The following is a 25185-nucleotide window of genomic DNA, read 5'->3' on the forward strand; positions in this document are numbered from 1 at the left end:
TATCTTTAAGTGCCAACATTATCTTTCACCAAAGCGAGACAAAACAGTGGTGGAGTTTTGTGGTTTTCTGTTTTCAGAGCCTCATTTCCTGCCCATCGAAGATTCAAACCCCATTACAGGCGCCAACTGAATACGGTGACATTTTAGTTTAGCTCACAACAATATGTCTTGAAGCACCCAATGTCAGTCATAACAGAGCGAAGTGAGAGGCAGCAGCAGAATCCAAGATAAAGATAGGAGTGAAAAAGTCGCCCCCAGTCGAATATGACGATCACCCACAAGGTCATGATGTATTGGTTTCTTCTCAGCTTTGTTGAAAAGACACAAACAGAAACAATTTATTCACAACATTTTATTATAAGACAGGAGAATCACACTGCTATGGATACATGTGGTTTAGACAATGGACAATACTCAAAACGACAACAAAAATACGCAAAATTACAGCAAAAGTACACAAACCAGCGGCAAAAATATGCAAAATGACTCCAAGAACACACAAAAGACAAAGAATGCGCAAAATGGCAAGAAAAACACACAAAAGACTCAAGAAATATACAAAATTATAACAAAAATACACATACTTGCAAAAAAATACAAAATGACTCCAAAAACTCATAAAACACTCAGGAAATACACAAAATGACAACCAAAATTCACAAAAAAGAGTTGTGGTAAAAGTTGCGTCTCTGTGATCCAGAGTTCACACACATTTTTAATGAATGCTTGAGTTTCCCCGATTATAATCTTGTTTGGCAAATATCAATATGTATCTGGAGTCAGGAGGGCATCAGCTCATATTGACATTATGGACGAAATGCACAGCTTGAGGCCACGAAACACAAAGACATCCTGTTAAAGTTTGTTTTTTCATTCAAAGTGAAACATATACCAAAGATTTAAGGCGCGATTAGGAGGAAATTCCAGTAATCCATCCATCCATCTTCATACCCGCTTATTCCCGTTTAACAGGGTCGCGGGGGTCTGCCGGTGCCAATCTCCGGCTCTCATAGGGCGCTGGGCGGGGGTACACCCTGGACAGGGCGCCAGTCCATCACAGAATTCCAGTAATTTTCATCTTTTTGTATCAGTATTGTATCGGTTGACTTAAATAGATTGTAGTTGAGATGATTTAGGATTAAAGAGATGATATAATTATATATATTGGAAAGTTTGAATCTTCTTCTGGTTAAAAATGGCTTCTTTTACATCAAATGTATAAATATTAAGAAATGGTTTTAGGAGTTGGCATCATCAGTTTAAAATGTTAAGGTTTCTTTTATTCAGACAATTTTTTTAAGGAAATATATGATCTCCTGAAATGTTTTGACTTTCACTTTGATGTGTCAAGAGTTTTTTTCGGGCGTGGCCAACTTGAAGATTGACAGTTGGCAGGAGATCAAAGTAAACTTCATTAAAAAAAGTTGTCTAAATAAATGAAAACATAACATATTATTCAAAGAGAAGAAAAAAATAAGTTGCTTGAGTTATTACGCAGAAGTCTAGGAAACATCAAAGCGATCAACAGAAGTCAGTAGATCAAAGTCAATTTCCTGAAATAAGTTGTCTGAATAAAAGAAAGCTTAACATTTTAAATAAATGGACAAAATGAACTTGCTGGAATTATTACTGGGCATGTTGAATAGAACACACACGCACACACGGTGGTGGGGGGAGGATACTTTGCTGTCATGCATGTCTGCCCATGAAAAAAATGATCATTTTAACAAGAGAGGCCTCAGTCCTCATACATGTCTCAGCTCTGGGGCGGGGCTCTGTCTGTGTGTGTGTGCACACATGTCATACAGAAGCAGGATGTGATACAGCAACATTCCACTTCCTCTTACAGCCCTACCAAATACAGTGCGTGCACAGAGCGCCACCTATAGCATGCATGTGCCATAGCACGGAGCATGCTGGTAAAATTCCACTCTTGCAAACAATAAAAGAAGGCGTGCAAGTGCCAACAGGCCGCAAAGGTAGTGTGAGGAGTTTAGGAGTTCAAAATGCATCTTAATGAAGGGATTTAATATGGATCATACTTAAAGTCTTGGCCACACCCCTTTCAGACCAGTTCTAGTAATTGAAACGCAGAGGTGTAAAGAGTACTGATGTATCCTACTCAAGTAAAAGTACTGTGACTTGATTGAAATTGTACTCAAGTAAAAGTACAAGTAAGTCATACATGAAATACTCAAGTACAATTAAAAAGCAGCTCAACTAAATAGTACTCAAAGTAAAAGTTAAGTTACTTTTACTTTTAGTTTATTTTTGGTCAAAAATCTTGCCACAGTTCCCTTGCATGCAGTAAACATCTCATGTGTAAACCTAAAAATGTACAACTGGAACTTGATTTATTTTCCACAAAGGCAACTGTAAAAAATAAAAGGTTGGTCAAAATGAACAATTCTTTAAAAAATAAAAATAAAGAAAAATAACACCAATGAATTCAATAATAAAAAAATGCCAGGCTCTAAATACAGTTAAATTAATGAGCTCTAAGACTGAGAAAATAATGCTGTTTTTTGGGGTAATGCATTACATTTCATCTGATTGCTCAGCTATGATGTGATGCACTTGATTGTTGTCTGGTCATTTAATTTTTTGTAGTTTTACTTTGTCTGTCTGTCTATTACCCAGAAACGGTTCGGGTGTAGAAATGTAACAAATTGCTTAACTTCTTTTAAAACACACTTTAGAAATATATTAAAAAAAGTACAAGTACCCGTAAAAACTACTCAATTACAGTAACGTGAGTACTTGTTATCCGTTACTTTCACCTCAGTTGAAATGCCTGCAAAAACCTACAACCAGCAATCAACACACGCAAGTTAAAACCTGCTGTTACACACATCTTTAGAATCTCCACAGAGCAGCGACGTAAATCATTAACGCTGCTGAAAGCAGTAACTTCCATTTGGGTTTTTAAAAAAAGCTGCGGTTTGAGTTCAGGAGAGGAGACACATTAACTTTCCCTTCAGGCCTGTAGTGGCCCTGACTCCTGGAGGCAAATTATCAATGTTAGATTAGGAGGGTGATGTCATATGTGGAGTTATATAATGTCCTCCACTTGCTGTGTGTTGGGGGTATTCATGCAGAATCTTTATTACAATATATTAATTATGCTGACCCCCCACCCTCAAAAAATAAAAATAAATAAAGCATCGAAACTTCCTATTTTACCTTCTGCTTTTACACCTCCAACTATCTCAGGCTCCTCAGCCACAGGAACATTCATCTTCCCAACTCCATAACCATGAATTACTATACCAACTGACATTTATCCTCTGCTTTCACAACAGGTAATTGCACCACAGCTGAAATACTTGCCTCAACTTGTTTAGAGATGCCTTCCACTTTTAGGATTCTTGTCTGCATAATACGTGTGTGTGCAGGTTTGTGCAACCAACATCTAACCCAGGGGATGTCAAACTCATTTTAGTTCAAGGGCCAAATTTTGGCCAGTTTTGATCATAAATGGGCCGCAGATTACAGGTAGGGTATGTAAAATATGTAAGACACCGATAATATCCTTAATAAACTTAAATTCTCCCTAAATTTCCTGGATTTTTTGATAATTTTTTATTTAGTTTCGGGATATTTTGAGGAATTTTTTTGTAGAAAATGGGAGTTCTTTTAAGAATTTGAGATTCAAAAAGTTAGAAAAACAAAAACCTCTTAGCCCTGCAGATGTTGCGGAATGTGCTTGGATTTGTGTGTTTTGAGGGGCAGAGATATTTGGATGCTTTAACGGGCCGGATTTGGCCCCCGGGCCTTGAGTTGGACATTTGTGAACTCAAACTCTAAAGTGAATGCAAACTGTGCGTTATTGTTAAAAGTTAGCAAAAAAGTGAAACACAAAGTAGAAAAAAACAACAATCTGCTACGTTTTCTTGATTCCTTGTTATAAACACACCTTAATAATACTATTTATTTTATTTTAAAGTGCATCAGAAATTTCAATACCATCACATATTTTAACTTTTGACGGTGTTATTTAAAGTATTTTGCACATTTTGAGATGAAAAAAAAGAGGAGGCGAGCTTCCCCTATGTTTTTTTTTTTTTTTTGGTGCAACAGCTTCACCTTGTGGTGGAAAATGGTAATACATATTCTATTCTGGAACTAAACATGGCTGCTCCCGTGCTGACGGTTTTCTGTTTGGCCGGAAACGCCAAATAACTACCACTGGTTTTAGGTAAACACCCACAGACACCAGTAAGTCATCTTACTTAGGTTGTTACTGGTTCTTATACCAGGTTCGTTTGTTCTCCTTTGTTTGAAAATGTCTGGTTTTCTATTGTTTCTTTTGCAGTCCCAATGGATTCAAAGGAAGTAGCTCATCTGGCTCTTAAGATCGAGAAGCTCAGAGTTCAACAAAGCTATGGGAACATCATGGACCTCCTCAAAGACCTGGACCAGGCTCACATACCAGCAGAGCAACTGGAAACCACAGACCTGGTCCAAGTCCTCTATAGACTCATGAAGACCAGTTTGGACGCGAGCGTGAAGAAGACCGTCAAGGGTTTGTTGTCCAAGTGGAGGCGAGAGTACAGCAAAGAAACGCAAAAGCAGAAGAAAGCAGACCTGAAGAGGTCAGAAGCTTCTGACAAGTGCAGTCCTGGAGAACCTGCAGAACCTGGGTCATCTGTGAGGAGTAAATGTGTGGAGCTCCTCTTCGCTGCCCTTCGGCCGGAACCTTCGGATGAGAAAAAGGCCGCAGAGTTGGCAAGAGACATCGAAGAAACCCTCCATGCGCTCCACAGCAGCAAGAAGGTCAAATACAAAGTCTGCGTCAGGAGCAAAGTCGCCAACCTGAGGAACCCCAACAACGGCCACCTCCGTCTGGACCTCCTGAGCGGTTCTTTGACCCCAGTGGACTTTGCCAGAATGTCATCAGAGGAGATGGCCTGTCCCGAGCTCCAGATGTTGAGACGTGAGTACAGATCCAGAGGTGTGAGCGAGAGGCAGCTTCCTCTGACCCCGGAGGGCACACACACGCAGAAGATCCGCTGCAGGAGGTGTGGAGGGTCCGAGTGTCGGGTGATGCAGGTGTCAAGGGGGGCCCTTTTCCTGCCCACGTGGGTACGGCAGGGTGGCCCCGATGAGGATGCCATGACCTTTGTGAGTTGCAGTGGATGTGGACAGCAGTGGTACCACAGCGGCTGGAACTGCCTCTAAACTATTCTATTTGGACTCAAACTGAATATTTGAATCTATGCCTAAGACTTTGGATTCAATAATATTCTGCCTGTTACTGCTTTGATTTTCATCACTGTTAGCATAGAGGTTTTTCACAGCGCGTCATCAACCCGGAAGTCGCCATTTTGGAGATAAGCAGCAGGTTTACAAACAGCACATACTCAAGCAAATCCCAAATTTTGAGAGGAAATGGTGAACTATTGCCGTGTTTTTGGCTGTACTAATAGGTCAGACCGTGAAAAACGTGTTTTTATAGACTGCCAAAAGTTATAACAAATTAGGGAGAACAATGTCTGCATTTTAGAGTCAGTAGTTCTGCATCAGGAGAGCAGTGACATGAGACTAGCTCACTGTTGTTGCACCAGTTTTTATTGGCGTATAATCCAAACACCGTCACCCTCGTCTCCCGTCTTGCATTTAAATCCAGCTTCAGGTAGTCCAGTTTGTTCTCCAGGGAGTGGACATTAGAACATAGGATGGAAGGAAGCGGCGTTCTCTGAGCTTAGCTTTTAGCTTGGGTGCTCACACCGTTTACCTCTCCTTCGCTGTCGGACACTGCTGGCACGGAGCTCCGCTGCTCCACAGGTCGCTGGATGTAGCCGGCATAGCAATCCGAGGATCGAGGTCCAGAGTAGTCGCATCTAACGGACAATAACTGTTTGATTTGCCTAAATCTAAGATTTCCTGGTGGTCGTATACTTTAGAGTATCTTTGCTGCAGGTTTACTGTGAAATTATTAGAAATTACTGAGTTATCTGCTGATATATATCCGTTGCTAATGTGAGCTTCTGCAGTCGCAGCCGATCTCCAAACTTCTATAAGATTTAAGGTCTTTCGCTGTGTATGGGATTGGTAAAATACAGGTAGTTGACGATATCAGGATACATAATAGACGGAAGACTCTCCGGGTCGTCATTGATCCAAGACGAGGGAGCCGACTCGTACGGATCTGCACCACCAATAAACCGTAACTTTCTGAAACATCGTGCCCTTTCCTGCGGACCAAGTCCTTCCCTGTATGCCTTTGCATCTATAATGCGTTTTGAGGAGCTTTTCTGTGATTTATCCATCGCAGAGTACACCTCCGTGAGCCCTTAACATGGCCGCACATCGGAGTTATGGCCCATCTCAATTTTTTAACTCTGCCTTTCAATTTGCCTTTAAATGTCACACTCCACACTACACGTTAAAACTCAATGAGTATATACTGTCTACTATATACTATAAGTATGATTAGGATGATGAGCGTTCCCACTGAAGTTTACTTCCAAGTTTCCCAAGATGCATTTGGAACCTACAACGACAAAAACCTGAAGCACACTGAGGCTAAATATCTGTTGATTCTCCACCTTTGAAAGTTCTGAAAACATTTTAAGTGAGAAAGTGACCAAGTAGAATATCAACATGTGGTCATTTAATCCATAAAAATCAATGTAAACACATTTCATGTCGACATTTCTGAGACCATTCATTGTGCTACTGACAAAATTTCCGGTTAACTTCAAAACAAGAGCCCTATTTACAAAAGCGTTAACAACTAATGGAAGACAAGAAGAGATGCTTTTGCCAGGGATATTTGGCGCTTTTGGAGATTTGTGCTGTTGTTTACTGTTATTTTTGGTGTATATTTTGATAGTCATCTTGTTTATTTTTTGAGTCATTTATTTTGTATTTGTGTTGTCATTTTGGGTATTTTTCCAGTAATATTGTGTGCTTTTGGAGAAATTGCGTGTGTTCAATATGGGGGCACAGGATTAGACTGTTGCCCATGTAGCAGCTCTTTATATTTATATATGTTAATGTTTGTCTCTCGAATGCCATGAAATGACTTGTTGTATTTGGCACTATATGAATAAAATTGAATTGAATAATGAAGCATTTTGCATTTCATCCATTAATCTAACAAGTATGAAGTGAATTTCCTGTAAAACAATGTGAGTAAAACCACATCCGCTCTGTCTGTTGTTACTGTACAATGAATCATTTCCTCTCACTGTAGAGTCTTAATTATATTTACCGCTCTTCAAAATACAAACTCAATGGCCTTCAAGTAAAAAAAAGAACTTCCTGTTACTATTGTGACTCACATACCTTGAATATCTTCAACAGAGTTCCATTCATCATCAGCCAACTGAAGAATGCAAAATAAAAGTCATGTGACCTCCAAAAACCCACAGGGATTACCCATGGGGTTCACACAGACATCCGTATGGTATCACATGGTGAATGTTCTACTGACCTGTGGGCTGATATTCAGAGTCAAGTGAGTATTTCTGTTGTACATCTCACAAATATCGTGCTTCAAAGTAAATAGGTTTGGAAAAACTTGTTTAAAAAAAAAAAAAAAAAAAAAAGTGGGTTAAGGAATTTATCTTTAAGGCTATTTTCACATGAAATTATGCTGAATGGTAAGTGCAATGTATTTACATGAATCACACAAAAGTTTGCATGGGGCTGTAAGTAAAGGCCTTGTAATACCCACTTTCACCACATGGTGGGGTAATAAGTCTCATGTTTCTTGTTTTTTTTTTTTTTAAATGCTAAAACCCCAAACAACTATTGAGATAGATTTGTGTCTTTATTTATTTATTTATTTATTAAATGTTTTTAATTAGAACTAAAAAAAAAAAAATCACTTCAATCAAAAACTTTTTTTTTGTAACATTTTGTTTTTTTTAAGAAACATTTACATAACAGTGTGGAAAATATCAGTCTCAACAAAAGTAATGACAATAGTTAATAACAAAAGGGGGGAAAAGGATATTGCAAAACATAATAATGTATTCATAGACTTTTGATGTCTTTTTTTGATTGAAAAGTGTTTTTTTTTTTATTGAATAATAAAGACACAAATCAATCTCCATAAACAAGGAAACACACCGACTTTAATTTGATACATGTATAATAAGTGGCTGCTTTTGAAAATTGAATTTTTGTTGATTTTCAGGAGAAAATTATTTCATGTTTTCATCCAGAAACTGAAAAACCAGCCAATAATAATAATAATAATATTTTATTTCCTTGTATTATTATCACTTATATAACACTTGAATAACTTTGTAAAACACGTGCCTTCTTTTGTAGGAGTTTGATGCACATTTTGAAAGAAAGAAAGAAAGAAAAAGACGCAGAAGGAAAAAAAAGACCTCGTGTCGAGGGGGGGCGTGACTACCGTGGTCATAAGAGCGGTCATCGGCTCTGCTCTGCGGGTCAAACAACAGCTCAGCACGGGAGGAAAGAGGCCGAGGGGTCCCGCTACTCACCTCCACACCAAACAGGTAGGCGATGATGCGTTTGTTTTCGCTCGGAAAACAAAGCCTCGCCTTGGGTTTCTATTTGTAAAAGAGCCTGGACTGTGCCATCATGGGTGCACCCATTATCGGACGTTACCGTTTCCATGATCGGACAGTAAATTAAGTAAATGCTTTACTTTTCCAGGCATTTCTGAGGATTTAGAGTGTACATTTTCAAACTTGACACTTTTTGTGAGGCTTATTTTATTAATTCAACTCCACAAAAGTGTACCATTTGTTTATTTGGTGGATGTGGCAGCAGCCTGGGAGGACTGGTATTCCATCAATGATGATGGTTGTGATGGTGGTTATGGTAAAAAAAAAAATTACAATAATCATCCCTTAATTTAATAATCTTAGTGAAAGAAGGGAAATAAGGCAACACGCGCCCTGGTTTCTCATAATATCCTTATCACATGACCACTGAGGGTGTGGCTTTATGTCCATTCATTCTGGGCCTTAAAGTTTATATATATATTATTTAAAGTTTATATAAGTAAGTTAGTCAACTACATGTATTGTATTTCTAGCTTAAAGCTAGGCTTGTTTCCTTTGTTCCTCTGATTAATGAACTGTTTTTGCACAACTATTGATATATCGCAAAGTTTGCCAACTATCAGGCTCTGGACTGGTTTTGGTTCATGAGACCAGTATTAAAAAAAATAAAAATAACAATAATCAAATGAATAAAATATTTTAACTGCCGCTTGTTTATTTTTTTCTGTTAGCAGGATGACATCAAAAGTATAAGTAAACTTCCTGAAAAAAGTTTACTGAATACATTAAAGTGTAACATATTATTCAAAGAGAAGACAAAATTAACTTTGCTGGGATTATCACACGAAAGTCATGGACAAAACTGTGGCCAAACATTAATGTGGATAGAGATTTTTTCCAAGCCTTTAAAGTGTGAAAAATCATTAAACCATGATCAAGTATATTGATCCAGTATTTGGAACATTTTAGTAATTTTATTGTGAAAAATTGTAACATTGGCTTTTGCTCTCGTTTTCTGATGGACTGGTGGCCTTAAACAGGAAATTCAGCATGTCATCACTGGTTTTGGTCACATGTTACATTTGGATTAAAGTGACTGAGTCACTGACATGTGACCCAGTTGGTTTTAAATGCTCAGAAATCAGTTGTGAACTGCTCTAATCCGTAGCCGGTATGTGAAGTATGCCAGTTAGCGCGATGATTCTTTTCTCGTTTCGGAGCCCTTTCACAAATTTTTCCACCAACGTCTTTTTTTTTTCTCATTTTTTTCCGACTCACAGATTGCTGATACTCTCCTCGTGCTCCAATGTGACAGCGAGCCAACGTCTCCCTGTGTTTGCTGACTATTATCACTTGATGCCAGTTGTCATCACCCAGTCCTGTGATCTGAGTCCATGTGACCTGCTGCACGGGGAGACTTCATGCACATCTAACCACAGTGCAGAGGATTAGTTTCTCTCAAAGGAAACCTGTGAGCATTTTATCATTTACAGAACAATATATGGCATTATAAACTATGTCGTGTTTATTATAAATCCAAACAATTCTCATCAATTGGTGTCCTTGTGCTTAGAGACGTTTCTGGCTATATGTGGACGACGCAAGCATGTTTTTGATTTGTTCTCCACATTTTAAAGCTTATTTATTTTTGATCAGATAAAAACAGTATAGGCCTCATAGATCATTTGTTTGAAAAAAAAAAAAAGGATATAAAAGGTTGGAGTTGCAGCTCGAAAGTTTGTTTTTTTTTATTTCCACTGTAAACACTCTCTTGTTGACGTTGTTGAAAAAGTTTTGTAATTTGAAAAGTAGGAACAATTCATTTAAAGTGGCAAATAATGGACATGACAAATTGTGAATGTGGTTAAATTGGCAAAAATTTGCATGAAATATGATTTAAAGTGGCAATAATGGGTCAACATATGCAACATTAGGTGGAATAAATGGTGGAAAGGGTTTCTAAGTGTCGAAAATGTCTTGAAAGTGGAAAAAATGTGCAGAAAAGGTATTGAAATTTGATGAAGTGGCAGAAACGCGAGTAATGTAGCAAAAATGTATTAAAATGATCAAAGATATGGCAAGAAAAAGTGATGAAAATAACATGGAAATGTTGGTGTTGTTGCAGAAAAAGGGTAAAAATAAGCAAAATGGGTTCAAATTGTTAAAAAAAAGTATTCTGTTTCTTGAAGGCATCTGGGCTCACACAAAGTTGAAATGTCTCTGCAAGTAGTCTCTGCCAGTCTTCTTCAGAATGGTTTATGTTTTCAGGTCCGAGCCTGCAGTAAAGCCGGCTCCACTGCAGCCATGATGTCCAAATCGTCCCTCCTGAAGGTGATCCTCCTCGGTGATGGAGGCGTTGGAAAATCGTCCTTGATGAACCGCTACGTCACCAATAAGTTTGACTCGCACCTTTTCCACACCATCGGTGTAGAGTTCCTCAACAAGGAGCTGGAGGTGGACGGGCGCCAGGTTACCCTCCAGATTTGGGACACGGCCGGCCAGGAGCGTTTCCGCAGCCTCCGCACGCCTTTCTACCGCGGCTCTGATTGTTGTTTACTCACCTTTAGCGTGGACGACGGACAGAGCTTCCACAACCTGGCCAACTGGAAGAAGGAGTTCACATACTACGCTGACGTAAAGGACCCCGACAGTTTCCCCTTCGTTGTTCTAGGAAACAAACTGGACGTTCCCGAGCGGCAGGTGTCGGGCGAGGACGCTCGGCAGTGGTGCCGCGAAAACGGAGGACACCCTTACTTTGAGACGAGCGCCAAAGATGCGACGAACGTAGCTTCTGCTTTCGAAGAGGCCGTGCGGCGCCTCATAGTATCGGACGATAAGGACGACCAACTCGACCTCAACAACACAGTGGACATGCACAGGAAACGGGACTCAGAGTCCACTTGTTGTTGACTCAAAAACCCTTGTTCTGTTCAAATATGGCGTCGTTTGATTCTGTAAATTCAGGACAGTTGATCATTTCTTTCAAACTAAATTGTCATGTTTATCAATCGGGTGGGTGATGTATTAAATTTAACAAAAAATGGCAGCTTTCCGAAATAAAGATTTAAGAAAAAAAGATGTATTGTATGATGTTGATTAGTTGTTAATTTTTGTTGCCGGGAGGTAAAACACTATTCATCGTTTTTTTATTTTTTTTTTATTTTTTTTTTTAATAAAGATCTGGAATATCCGTTTCTTTTATAATAATAATAATTCATTTTATTTAAAAGTGCCTTTCAGGCCACCCAAGGATGCTCTACAATATAAACGAAATAATAAAAACAGTGCAATGCATTATAAAACAGAATAAAAGAAAAAAGAACAATGTAGGATAATTTATGGAATGTGAACTACTGTGAATGTGCAGATTGGAATTGTTGGGTTTTTATTTATTTATTTTCCTATTCCAGGGTCCATTCCTATTCCGTACAATCCTAAATTGACCAGGAATAGCTTTAAACTCTGATGGCTTGAATCAATCAAATGAAATGTATTTAAAACAAAACAAAAAACTGGAATTTTGGGAATTTATGAAAAAAAAAAAAAAAATGGTAACCAGTAAATGTAGAATTTCTATTTACTTTAAATACATATGATTATACAGTATCTTTAAGTTCAAATGGTCATATTGAACGATTTAAAGCTGTTTTACCCAAATCATGTTAAAATTAAAAAGTTTGTAGTTATATTTTTCTAAAAGCTTGTTTTCATTTTTGAAGAACCAAGCATACTAGTTTCAGTAATTGGTCTAAGTATTTATTTTCCTCTTGCTGAAAATGAGAACAATAATAAATAAATAATTTTAAAAAAACAACACATTTTGTGGTTTTATCAAAGTGTAGTGCATGTAGTGTCCACAGGAGGTGCTATTGTATAAAAAGTACGAGGAAAAACATCCAGTTTCCTGACAGCGTGAGGGTAAATTTCCTCTTAAACCTTTTTGTTTTCCAGTTGTAAATTATCAAGACTTGATATTAATAACACTGTGGCCCGATAATAGATTGTCTGAAACACAAAAATGTCGTATTTTCCCTTGTAATTTACCGTATTTTGTTCCATTTAAGTTAAACTGTTTTCCCAGGAAGAAATTACCTAAATTGGAATCACCTGTGAAATTAAAGCCTGGAAGAATTTAGTGGTTACTGGTAACCATAGGAGATGTTTAACTCTTTATTTAATCACCTGTTGTAGTTTAGTCAGACTATGTTCAATTTTTTTTTTTTAAACTGTCCAACTGGGATTTTTAGGTAAAGTCATACCTATTTTAGCTTCACATTGTAATTTGATACCATGGAGAGATACTTTCACAATGTGATCTGACGTGTTAAAACAGCATTTTTGTCATAAATTTTTATTGTCATGTGTAGTTAAATGTCTGACATTTGTGCTTATTGCTTCATCTCACAGCTTTGGAGACATCTTCTATTTCTACTATACGACTAGATGCCAAGGTGAGTCACTGAATTTTACATTGGCCTTGGTGAAGTGACATAACTTTTCTGATTTATGCATAAAAATGAATTCCTGCAGATTCTGCATAGTCGCTAACACAAAATGGAATTTTGGATATCCAAAACAAACAAATATTAATTTAGGGGAGTAGAAGGTACCTTGAACTAGGCCTGGGCAATATATCGAGATTCAAGACGTATCGAGTTTTCTATTTTGGCAATATAGAAAATTACAATATCATCTATATCAATATATTTTTTATTTTATAGCTTATGTTGTAATAAAATGCTTGTTTTAGGAGTCGCTGCTTTTGCTACTTCTCAGAACAGCATGAAAAATAGATTTCAGTGTGTCCTAAATCTCGACCTTGGGGTGAAGACCCCATTTGGGGTCGTGAGACACTATGAGGGGGTCACCAGATGCCTTAAAGAAACTAAGAATATATTTTTTTTAACAATTTGAGCCCATTATTGCTTATTTTTACCCTTTTTCTGCAACTACACCAAACTTGCCATATTTTAACGTATTTTCATCACATTTTCTTGCCATACTTTTGCTCCTTTTAATGTATTTTTACTACATTACCCCCATTCCTGCCACTCGTACATAAAATTTCAATGCCTTCTCTGCACATTTCTTTCACTTTCAAAACATTTTCGGTACTTATAAACCCTTTCACCCACTTTTCCCACCTAATGTTGCATATGTTGACCCATTATTTAACTTTTTCACCACATTTCATGCTTATTTTTGCCAACTTGACCACATTCAAGAGTTTTTATGGCCAATATTTGCCAGTTTAAACTAATTGTTATTTTTAAAAATGACATTACCCCACCCCCATTTCTACCACTTTTAATTCAATATTGGAACTTTGAATATTTTGTACGTCTGTTTCTGGCCACTCTAATTTGCAACTTTTATCCAATTCCTGTGGTTTCTCAAATCCCATTTCAACTCATTTTCCACCATTTTTGGTCACTTTCAACTCATTTTATTTCTGATTAAAACAATGATTTACATCTTAAAGATGACTATATACAATGGTGCAAATAATAATAAATTTCCTGTATACAGTGTATATTATTCAGATAAATAAATAAATGTGGTTATCACAAATTCATAGAACAATGACTTTATGGATGGGCCCCTCCCCTTTATAGACTGAAAAGGTCGAGAACGACTGTCTTACAGATGAAAAAGCCAAAAGTGGCACATATTGTGCATATGTGGCATTTTATCTTATGTGGTAGTTGCATATAGCTTTAACAATTTGCAGTAAGTTGGAGCATTTCAAAGTTACGGTACAAGTAAATCAGACAAACACAAGAACGAGGCAAGAGACAACGGTGTCACGATAATAAAAAATATCGGTTTTACTAGAGAAGGTTACAAAAATCATCACTATATAGGAGTCATAGAACTATTTCAAACTTAAAAAATTAAAACCATAATGAAACACCTACGGGGACTACAATGCCATCAAAGTACAATGGAGATTTCTTTAGAAAAGGGGGGGTGGGGGGGTTTGGAGTCGGAGGAGGAAGGGGACAAACACCGCCTACCATAGTTGTCAGTACAATTGACTACACATCACCTGAAAAACTGCAAAGACACAGTCATGTCTCCTTCATGCAAATAACAAGGAATTGACAACACCCAGACACGCATTGTCTTATAGGAAATTGAAGTTTGCCTTTACATCAATCTGGCGGCAAAGCACGTATATTTATCAAACATAGCACACGTGGCAATATAGTCCTTTTTTTATACAGAATAGACAGCTGCACACATGGACGATACTGACATGCTTCATCTCAAGTTTAAAAATCTGTTGCTTTAGTGTTTATTTTTTTTTGAGGGTTTGTTATCAAGTGACGGCTGTTCAAGAATATAGTATAGTTCATGGTTAACGAACAATATCAGGCTATAAAATCAATGTATGAAAATTCCTGACTTGTTTTCAATTAGTGTAAACATCCAAAAACAGTCTCTGTGGCTCACATGAGAGACGCGACGTTAGAAAATTAAAGGATGGTGACGCCGTTTCTGTCCTTTCGAGCTCATGCCAGTCACTTATTTGGCTGCCCATTGGAAAAAATGAGCACTGGAAAAATTACTGTACCACAAGAAGAACTCAGCTGCCTAAAACCCAACATTTAAAAAAAAAAAAGGTCATCAATCTTTTCAGCATTTTTCAAATGTATACATCACAATCACCTCAGTTCATCGCATCACACCATGACTGCACTGACCCCTCCCACGACGTATCGGCAAGATGTTACATTACAGTTAATATATCAAATGCAGAACTAGTATTTGAATGCTAAACATATCTCAAAGGGTACATTTACATTTATTTGTGAGGAAAGAAAAGAACAGAAGAGCATGGCAAAAACACTGATTGTGACTCCCTTTAGTGGAGAGGTGTGGATCGGTCGTTTTGGGTGTTTGGCTATTTACAGGTGAGCTTGATTTGCGAGAGGAGTGAATGGTTGGACCACTTTTCACTGTATAATTCCCACATATGACAATACAGACCACAGCGGTACGAGTTTGAATGGTGAAGCACTGCGGAGGAAAAAACACACAATGATTGTGTGATACCTGAGGTGGATGTGTGTTTGAAGACCTGGACGTGTTTATCTTTGACTTCTGCGTGTAATGTAGTGAAGAAGTTATAGAAATATGCTTGTTTGGTTTCTTGCCAAGAGTTAGGTTAGAGTTAAATGACTCGTGTAAAGGAAAAAAAAAAGGCTCTAAAGCTTATTTATTGCGACGCGTCTGATTAGCTTGGCTTCATGCTAACCTCATCTTTACCACCTTGTTTTTTTTTTTTAAAGTGATCTCATTAATCAATCAAAAGTATGATTATTTTTAAAGCTAATCTTTTAGTTGGGATGTTTAGCTATGCTCACTAATGCTACTCCTTTTTTTTCAACTACATCAACCTCAAGTACTCACTAAATCAAACTAAAGTAGCCTTAAATAGCTTCCTTAAGATAGCTTCAAATTTAGGGTAAATTATCTCTCTCATGGAGTCAATAAAGGAAAGCTAATTCTTCAGCTAACTCTCTCCTCCTGCTAAGCTAATCGAGGCTAATGTCACTCGCCTCTTATTTTATTCAGCCTTGTCGTTAACATATTCTTACTAAATCAAACAAAAGATGATGTTTGGTCTCTTTGCTGAAATCATCTTTCAATTTTTCTGACCTCTTCATTCTTCTATAGCCCACTTACAACTCTTTGCTAACCTCATCTATAAGTTGGCTTCATCGTTGTTGACCGAGGTTTACTTAATTTCTAAGAAAATCTTTAATATGACTTCATTTTCAGTCATCAGTTTAAACTTTGCAATTAGCGAAACCGGTTTGGCTATGTTCAACTTGCTAACTATTATTATATAACTATGGTATTTTGTTCCTTTCAAACGTCACCACTAAGATAACTTTAACCAGCTAAACTGTATACCTTATCAGTTACATTAAGTAACGCTCATTCTTAAGCTAACTTTAGCCTCTTGCTAATCTTACTCAAGTTATGTACTTCTTAGCAATTTCTTATGCTAACCATTATCTCTGATCTGACTTGATCTGTAGTCATTAGGTTAACCTTGCCTTGGCTAGCTTCAACTTCATGCTAACTTGATCTTAAAGATCAAGAATAATTAGCATAAAATAAACATTATCATTTCCATCGGTGTCACCGTATATCATCTAACCCTCGACATAAAAACAAGCACATTTCTAGAACCTAATATTTTTGCTTCTTCTGTCTGTACCATTAAATAAACTCTGATCGTGTGAAAGCACAGTAAGATACAGCGTGATCTGAGATATTAGGTGGGGATTAGTTTAACGGGAGGGGACAATGTGGTTTTTTTAAGGGGTTGTAGGTCTCCCTTCTGTTGTCTTTTTAAATAGTGCAACCAAGTATTGAGCATCACATGAAAAGGAACGTAAATCAAGAAAAATCAAGAAGCGCAAAAAAACATAAAGATTAAAATGTTACCTGACATACTTTTCAGAAAGTATTAAAAAACAACAACAACATTCATACACATTCACACAATATATTCATATTCATATATATATATATGCATATAAAACACCAAAAAAAGAAAAAGAAAGAAAGAGAGACAGACAGACAGGATGTTGGTCATTGTCTGGCCTCCCAGACAGTGAACAATGTTTTTGAGCTGTTTGGGAGCTGTGTGTCTAGAGGCAGTGCTGGCTCAGGGCGCGAGGCCATCACAGCCGGGCCACGTTCACGAGCCGCCACTCAGAACCGCGTGGGAGGAGACGCTTCTGAACGGATGTACTGTACCTGAGCTCCGTCCCGTTGGGCGAGCTCTCATGTTCTGAAGCATCTGCCTCCATCTGGGCCTTCTGCTTCTCCTGAGCCTCGATCCTTTCCCCCTCCGGACGCGAGCGTTTCGCCCACGATCCGTTAAAGCATCTCGGAGGGGAAGAGGATGGAGAATCAGGAGGTGGGAGAACTATCAAACTTGACCAAGTTGGTTTGTTTTACTGAAGGGAGGGGTGAGCATTGGGTGTGCGGGGCTGGTGTTGAGGTGTGGAGAGGAGATGGGTAATGACAAAGGACGACCTCTTGTCCTTATGAGTAGGAGGAGGAGTTCTGACCCTCTTTGGACCGTGCCTCAGCTTCCAGATCCTGATCGTCCTTAGTCTTGATGTCTTGGTATTCGTGCGTGGAAACGGCGCTCTTCAAATAGGCCCAGTTGGCCGCCAAAATCATCAAATAATGGATCTGAAGAGAAACGTAAAGTCATGCTCCAACATTAACTCAACTAAGCAAAACAAGAAATAGATACTGTGGTTTGGTTATGGATGTATTTGAACTTGAGTGCAATGATTAAAACCAACCTGTTAATGACTTTGTTATGGAACAAATAGTGAATTGTACATGAAATAACTGAGTGACAATTTCCTAGTCTGACATCAAATTGGGTATGTAATGCATTCACATTAAATAGTATGCAAATATTGAGTACGCAAGAAATACCCAGATGTATACTATATTGGTGGGCACATTAGTCATACTCAACCGCCCCATGATGCATTGCGAGCGGAACATAAAATTGTCTTGGAATTAGCTTGAAGTTAAAAACCAAACATTCCCTTTTCAAAACAAAAGCATCTCTTCTTATCTTCCATTAGTTTCTTAACCCCTTTTTCGTAAATAGTGCTCTTGTTTTGAAGTTAACTGAAGTTTTGTCAATAACACATTGGCGGGTCTCCGAAAATCTTCCAAATGTCGGCATAAAATGTGTTTCTGAGAGTTTTAATGGATTAAAATCCTGTGTGATAAATGACTGCGAATATCTACAAACACCTCCTCCTCCTCACAGCTCCACGTTTGCAAATTGTTTCATTTGCAGCTTTTTATGATAATTTTTGGCCATAATTAGGCTGCTTATAGCCTGCTAAGCTAACTGTTCGTCAATGCTACTTTACCAGACACGCGGATAGGGACACTCCCCATTATTGTGGCGGTTTGGAGGAGTGAGACGGAGTCAAGCTTTAGGGTTGCTGGTCAGATGCGGACACAGGGTTTATTTGGTCAAAGGGTTTTGGGAACAGACCAGTCTGGGATTCCGAGGTGTGTATTAGTCCGTCTGCCGCTGTTCAGTTCTCTCAGTGTTATGTATGTTGCTGCAAGCGGTAGTCATAACATAACAGAGCCTCCTCTTTGGTGAATGCTATCAGTGTATGATGGTATCTGGCCTGACCAGAACGGACCAGGAGAGAGTTCTGCAATTACATATCACCTATGAAATGCTTTGTGGGAAATTGTTATGTAACCAAGCTCTCACCAGTTTTCATCCATTCCTAGCTAACGGTACGCATGTGGTGAGAAGCCACTTTTACTTGCTAGATGGTGCCGCTGGCTAAAAAACTAACGGATGTGCAGCTCCGAATATACAAAATAAAATAAATGGTGGCACATTGTCTGGAAATTATGATATGGCTAACGCCATTTACGATTAAAGCAAAAATATTTAGAGATAAAATCTGTCTCAGAAAAGTCTTCATCATTAAAATAATGCAGTTATATTTTCATCCCAGAGTGCTGTAACTGAGCTATGGGCAAATGATGATTGGGACGTGCTTACCAGTGCAATAACTGTGGCTCCGGCCCCGGCTAACGCCACGATGTAGAGGTGGTAGGACAGATAAAACTGTGGGAACACAGAGGACAGATTAGTAACAAAGGGAAGGAGAATGTTGCGTGAAATGACACAGGAGCGTAGTCGCGATACCTCGCTGGTGTTGCAGATTTCTCCTAGTGTTGCTCCGCAAGCTTTCCCTGGATTGGCCGAGTAGGAAACAATACCTGTAGGAACAGAGGATGGAAAAGTCATCACAGGGCCTTTCTCATCACATACAAGAAGCTTTTCGCTCCCTACAGACTGTGTGATTGAAGGCTTTATGAATTAGGATTAGATTAAAGATTAAAGGGGCTGCTACAGCTGGAGAAATATGGGTCATTATTCTCCAATCCCTTTTGGACAGAGAATCATTTTACAGGCTTTGATCATCTGCTTGTTTTTGAAAAAACAAGGGAATCCTGATGGTGAGTGGACGATCTTCCCTCGATTGCTCGTCGACTACACAGGGCTGACCATGAGCTGACAAATGCCAGTAATTGGGGTTAATATTTAATACAGCTTACTAGTGCAGCACCATGGCCAACGAAGCATATGCGATCCTCATCCTACTTTGTGAGCGGGCCAGCTGTCTTTCAAAAGTGGGTCGCATACTGTACATTAGGCCATGGACCAGATAGCCAGCACTCCCTGGAGATGCTACATGACTGTGAAATCCATGCTAAGCTAAGCTAACCATGTTTCCCAATGGCTCAAACTTCTCTCCTCCATTCGTTTTACGAGGAATCTGTGTTTACCAACCATTGTTGCTATGTAAGCCGGATTCTCTTCTGTCTGCAGTTAAAGGCTTTTACTACTGAGAAGTAATAGCAGGAAACTCTCCTAAACCGTATAAACATGTAACACAGCATGGGCGCCGATTAGCTTTCACCTCTTCGGGAGCAAATCAGGATACACTCATAAAATACAGGGAGGACTTCCTGCTTTACTCACACAAGGTTTGGCAGGGTTGCTCCAACGCCCCCTTTTGGGAGGCCGTGCTCACAGCACCTATTTATACCTCCGCTCAGCTCAAACTTTGACATCATCTTCAAAGCCAACGACTCCCATCAAAGGATGAACACTGAAATGCTACTGAAAACTAGAATAGTATGATAGTAGCATAGCATGGTATAATTGTCAAGGGTTGTAAAACAGCCAAGTTGGCTAATAAGTAATCTATAATAAGGTCAGGACTGAAAGTAACAACGCAATTACGACTCAAGAATATTCGCCATAATCTGAAAACATTTTGGACAGTTTAATGCCCTGAGCTTTGTGAGAACTGTTTCCTTTGACCATCTGACAGAATACTGTACAATAAGAGCACTAAAGGACACGGATGAGTGACTTGAAACAAGACTAATTCCAGCAAGTTCATTTTGTCGTCTTTTTTGACATCTTTTTCAGGAAATTTGCTTTGATCTCCTGACATGTTTCGACTGCTTCCTCAGAGGTTTCTGCTCATCGCTTTGAGGTATCTTTATAAAGGACACATCATAAGGACACATCAAAGTGATCAGCAGACACCTCTGAGGAAGACTGGCAGTTGGCAGTCAAAACATGTCAGGAGAATAAAATACAATAAATTTCCTGAAAAAAGGTGTCTGAATAAATGAACCTTAACATATTGAAACAAGACTGCCAGTGCTGACTAACCTGATCACCTTTTAGGGGTTAATGAGTGAACAGGCCCTTCTCATCCAATATTAGTCCTAATCTTCCACCCTTTTAATAAAATTGTGAAAAATGTCCAAAACCTTGTTAAAAAAAGAAAAAAAAAAAAAACATGCAAGCATGGTCTGTTACTCAAGGCTGGCAAAAATCTCACCTAAACCAGATAGTTCAACTCTAACAGAAATGTGTCGGCCTCAATTAGATCAGGTGTGTGGAGTCGGAGCCTTGAGCGGAGCTGCAAAAGCTGCCTCGACAACTCCAGAACAAACCGAGCAAAGGTCAAGTTTGGCAAATAAACTTAAGCAGAGGATGGAAGTTAGTAATGCACATAACGGTAACTGTTGTGGCGGTTTGGATAAATGAGATGGAGTCGAGCTTTAGGGTTGCTGGTCAGATGCTCGCACAGTTTATTTGGTCAAAGGGTTTTTGGGAACAGACCGGGTAAAACCAGCTTTCAGTGTGTGTGTCTCAGTGAATCTGCTGTTGTTCAGTGCTCTCAGTGTTTTAATGTTGCTGATAGCGGAAGTCATAACATGGCGGAGCCTCCTCAGGCAGAGACCTTGGTGTGTGCTATCAGTGTACAATGGTATCTGGCTTGAACTATGTAATTACATATCAGTAACCGCCACTAGGGGTTGAAAACCATCACGACAGAGGTGAAATAAAGCACGAAAGGACAAGGCAAACTGTAGTTTAAGTGCAGATACTGACCATACTGCCTGATATCAACACAGATGGAGTCAGGAGATGTGATGTTGGCGTCGGGAGCCTTCATAGCAGCACAGGTATTCCACATATTAAAGAAGAGGAAGACTGGGATTGCCGTGAAGCCGAAGATGGCGAGGAAGGCCAGAAACAGGATGTAGGTCAGGAACATGAACTGCAGAGAGGCAGAAGGATTCAGTGCTTTGTGTTGCATTGAAGAAAATAAGTTATTATTCATTAGTGACTGATTCACTCATGCTAATGTAAGTGGACGGCTACAGCAATGGAAGCTAATGAGGCTAAAAAGAACAAACTGTACCAGAAACAGCCTGAAGGCTGGAATGGTGTTAATATTGTGTGTGTGTGTGTGAGAACATCACATTTGTGTGCTTCTCCTTAGCTAAAGGGTTGCTTGTTTTCTCAGTGCTAGCTTTCTAGCTTTCGCGTCACAATCAGGCAGTGCACGGTTCGACGTACGAAGGCGGTGATGCAGCGTCCGCACACAGTGGTCTTGAAGTCACTCTGGAGTTCCTTCTTGATGGCGCTGGTGGTGTAGAAGCCCTCGGCTAGCAGAATGATAGCATAGACGAAGAAGAAGGAAGCGATGCCGTAAATAATGTACTGAAAGATTTGGATCCTGTAAACAGCACAAAAAGTAGAATTTAGATGCATAATGTCAGTATTAGAGATGTTAGCTACTAGCTTTAAGCACGTTCGTCGTTTTTTGTTCTAAGTTAGCAGCGTATAAACTCCCATACAATGACTAAGCACTTTCCGCTGGTGCTTATTTGTTAACTATGTATGTGTAAGCCACAGAAATTTAACATAATTCCACAGGTTTGTATTTAATTAAATTGTAAATAAATGACAGTTTTTATAGAATTTACATGTCTATTACAATTACAAAGTCAATAATCTGAACTCAATTACAAATGCAACAGTAACAGATTTTTTTTACAAGTCACGTTGACACATTGAACGGTTGAAGTTGACACTTACACCATAGCGAGGTTAGCGTGGTCGTTGCTAACTCTGGAGAAGTGGTTCTCCATCATGGTCAGGGTCCCGGTTAGCGCCACGTGGCCACATCCGCAGAACAGGGCCACGCCCGAGAAGCAGAGGATGGTGGCCACCAGCGAGGCGTAGGGCACCCCGCCCAGACACTTGATGCAGCACTCGAAGCATCCTACAGGGGGAGACAAAGAGTCATGTAAAACAAGCCTCGCAGGGTGTGTAGCTAATCTTAGCATCATCCGTAGCTGCTTCGCTCAGCTGGAAGCGCTAAATATTACATGGGGTCTGCGGTACATGCTCAACTTCTGTTGGTGGCGGCGTCTTCTTTTTTTCTTTCTTTAACTATTTTGCATGAACTTAAATAATAAATCGAATCAATGAATCTAAAGTTATAACTTGTTAAAATTTATTTTTTTCCATGCATGGGTTTGCCATGGGAAATTGGACATCTTCAGCTTGAATTTTTCATTCTTCTCACTTTCCCTAAACTAAAAAACTGACCATGAATTATTGACAATGATCTCCTCTCTTGTGCTGAAATGGCTTCTATGGCGGGATGATGATGAATTAGTAAATTTGTTTTCCATTAACGGAAGCCTCCCTGCACGGGTTACAGGCTTTTGGATGAGCAGGTCTTCCAACCCTTAGAGCTTTTCTTCCATCAGAGCAAAGAGGACACACATGAAGCAAAAGACTTGCATCTTATATAACGTGCTGTTAAAAATAACTCCTCCAGCGAAGGAAGACGTTACTCCGACACACCATCCTCTGTGTGCCACTTTGCTGTTTCCATGACAACCTGCTCCAATTGGCAACAGCCGAGCATGATTATTTCATGAGCAGAAGAAGTTTGAACCAAAGCGGGTTTTCTTTGTGAAGTAAAACCCGTTACTTCTTCCACCTCTGAAACACGATGATGATCCGTCTCGACAGCCTCGACTCCCAAAGCGATAGAGAGCATAGGACACTTAAAGAGTCAGTCATGGCATTTTATGATGACATCTGATCTTGTGAGAACATGAGACTCGCTCCACAGAGCTCAATCAATAGACAACGTACATGCGTAAATTAGGGATGGACACTGGACAGGCCTGGCATACCGTGTATCGTCCTGCTATTTTTTGATGAGCGAGTGGAGGCAGACATGGTAACAGGTGGCCAAAATGGGCCCAAAAATGGCAAAAATGTGGCGTGAAAAGAGACTAAAGTGGGCCAAAATCAGTCAAGAGTGGGCAAAAATGGACAAATAAAGAGGAACCAGGTGGTATGTAATGGCAAAGGGTAGCTTAAATGGGCAAGGTATGGCAAACAATAGTTAAAAAAGAGCAAAATGTGGCAAAGAATAGTAAAAAGGGCAAAAATGTGGAACAAAAAAAGGCAAAATGTAGACAAAACTTAGCTTATTTTAATAAAAAGTGGCCAAAAAATTTAAAGGACAAAAATGTGATTAAAGTGTAAAAAAGAACCTTTAAAAATAGACAAAAAATTGAAAAAAAGGGATATTTATTGGCAAAAGGTAGCTAAAGTCTAAAAAAAGTGTCAACTTTTTGAAAAGGTGAAAAAAAGGGACAAGGGTAGTTGCAAAATGGCCAAAGGAAATGGGTAAAAAAAAAAAAGGGTTAGAAGTTTCCACATTTTAAGGTTTTCTGGGGGAATAATAAATAAAATGAAGCCACATGTTGAGCATCACTGACTGCTTTTACGTGGTGTCGCTGATAATGTAGTGGACTGGTCTGGACACAAAACACGAGGGCTGAGTTTTTGTCCCAGTCCACCCCTGACCCTATGTGACTCCATTCCTTGCGTTTTTAAATTGTAACTGTTTTTTTATGGTTGGTTGGATTTCAATCACACACTTTCATTGTCTTTGTCAACGATGAGCCACAGAAACCTAATGCCAGCTAAAGCCCCATCCACGTTTCCCCATTTTATGGTTTTCTGGGGCAATAATAATTCAAATTAAGACAAAGAGCCACATGTTGACTTAATAACTGCTTCTTCATGGTGTCATTGATAATGTAGTGGGCTGGTCTGGGCAAAAAATGCCAGGGCTGAATTTATGTCCCAGTCCACCTCTGGTGTAAATCCACAGCACCTGCTCATCTTCATAGGATATAACAAAATAAAAGCCTGATTTTATTTTGGAAAGTGCTCCTGGTGTTTTAATCAGTGAGAAGCGGGAGCGTGGATAGCTGTTATTGATTATTTTAAAAGAGCACATTGATTTCTGCGCCTCTCTGAGTGGGGGCGGAGTCATCGACTGTTACAGCAGAGATGGTTTCAGAGGTGTAAAGAGTACTGATATATCCTACTCAAGTAGAAGTAACGCATACAAAAAGTACTCAAGTACAGGTAAAAAGTAGCTCAATTAAAAAGTACTCTAAGTAATCTTGCCAGGGTTTGCTTGCATAGAGTAAACATTTCATGTATAAACTTAAAAAAGGAAGAGACAAAATCTTGCACAATTGGAACCTAATATATTTTCCACAAAGGCGTTTGCATAAAATAAAAAGTTAGTCAAAATGTACAATTCTTTTTAAAATAACACCAATGAATTCAATTCAAAATAAAAAAAAAAATTCTCAGGCTTCAAATAGACATTTATGAACTGTAAAACTGAGAAAATAACCAGCATTCATGCTGTTTTGGTGCCGCGCATTATGTCTAATCTGGTTG

At 38.9% G+C, this 25185-nt stretch overlaps 3 protein-coding genes across 4 annotated transcripts in view; 2 read left to right on the forward strand and 1 right to left on the reverse strand.

Annotated features, from left to right (window-relative positions):
- LOC114477502 (ras-related protein Rab-9A-like) overlaps positions 1–11606 on the forward strand; it is a 38709-nt gene extending 27103 nt beyond the window's left edge. The window contains exons 1-5 of one of the 2 annotated variants that reach the window (XM_028469844.1): positions 4126–4218; positions 7312–7465; positions 8287–8480; positions 9773–9963; positions 10761–11606. In XM_028469844.1, coding sequence (XP_028325645.1) covers positions 10797–11402 — 606 coding nt within the window. In that variant the 5' untranslated portion in view covers positions 4126–4218; positions 7312–7465; positions 8287–8480; positions 9773–9963; positions 10761–10796 and the 3' untranslated portion in view covers positions 11403–11606. Of the gene's footprint in view, positions 1–4125; positions 4219–7311; positions 7466–8286; positions 8481–9772; positions 9964–10760 lie in introns of those variants that run through there. The other variant, XM_028469838.1, reaches the window with a different exon arrangement.
- tceanc (transcription elongation factor A N-terminal and central domain containing) lies at positions 4117–5421 on the forward strand. Its single transcript, XM_028469793.1, has 2 exons — positions 4117–4198; positions 4316–5421. The coding sequence occupies exon 2, from the start codon at positions 4321–4323 to the stop codon at positions 5179–5181; it is 861 nt and encodes a 286-aa protein (XP_028325594.1). The 5' UTR covers positions 4117–4198; positions 4316–4320; the 3' UTR covers positions 5182–5421.
- A 2690-nt stretch (positions 11607–14296) lies between the features above and the next one.
- LOC114477431 (neuronal membrane glycoprotein M6-b-like) overlaps positions 14297–25185 on the reverse strand; it is a 32412-nt gene continuing 21523 nt past the window's right edge. The window contains exons 2-7 of the mRNA XM_028469706.1: positions 22495–22681; positions 21973–22132; positions 21502–21670; positions 19228–19301; positions 19081–19146; positions 14297–17714 (exon numbers count right to left, since the gene is read on the reverse strand). Of these exons, the coding sequence (XP_028325507.1) occupies positions 17562–17714; positions 19081–19146; positions 19228–19301; positions 21502–21670; positions 21973–22132; positions 22495–22681 (809 nt within the window). The 3' untranslated portion in view covers positions 14297–17561. The remainder of the gene's footprint in view (positions 17715–19080; positions 19147–19227; positions 19302–21501; positions 21671–21972; positions 22133–22494; positions 22682–25185) is intronic.

The sequence above is a fragment of the Gouania willdenowi genome, chromosome 2 (assembly GCF_900634775.1).
Source record: "Gouania willdenowi chromosome 2, fGouWil2.1, whole genome shotgun sequence".
Taxonomy (NCBI): domain Eukaryota; kingdom Metazoa; phylum Chordata; class Actinopteri; order Blenniiformes; family Gobiesocidae; genus Gouania; species Gouania willdenowi.

Coding starts and splice junctions, on each gene's coding strand:
- tceanc (XM_028469793.1), top strand. CDS start 4,321: ATGGATTCAAAGGAAGTAGCTCATCTGGCTCTTAAGATCGAGAAGCTC.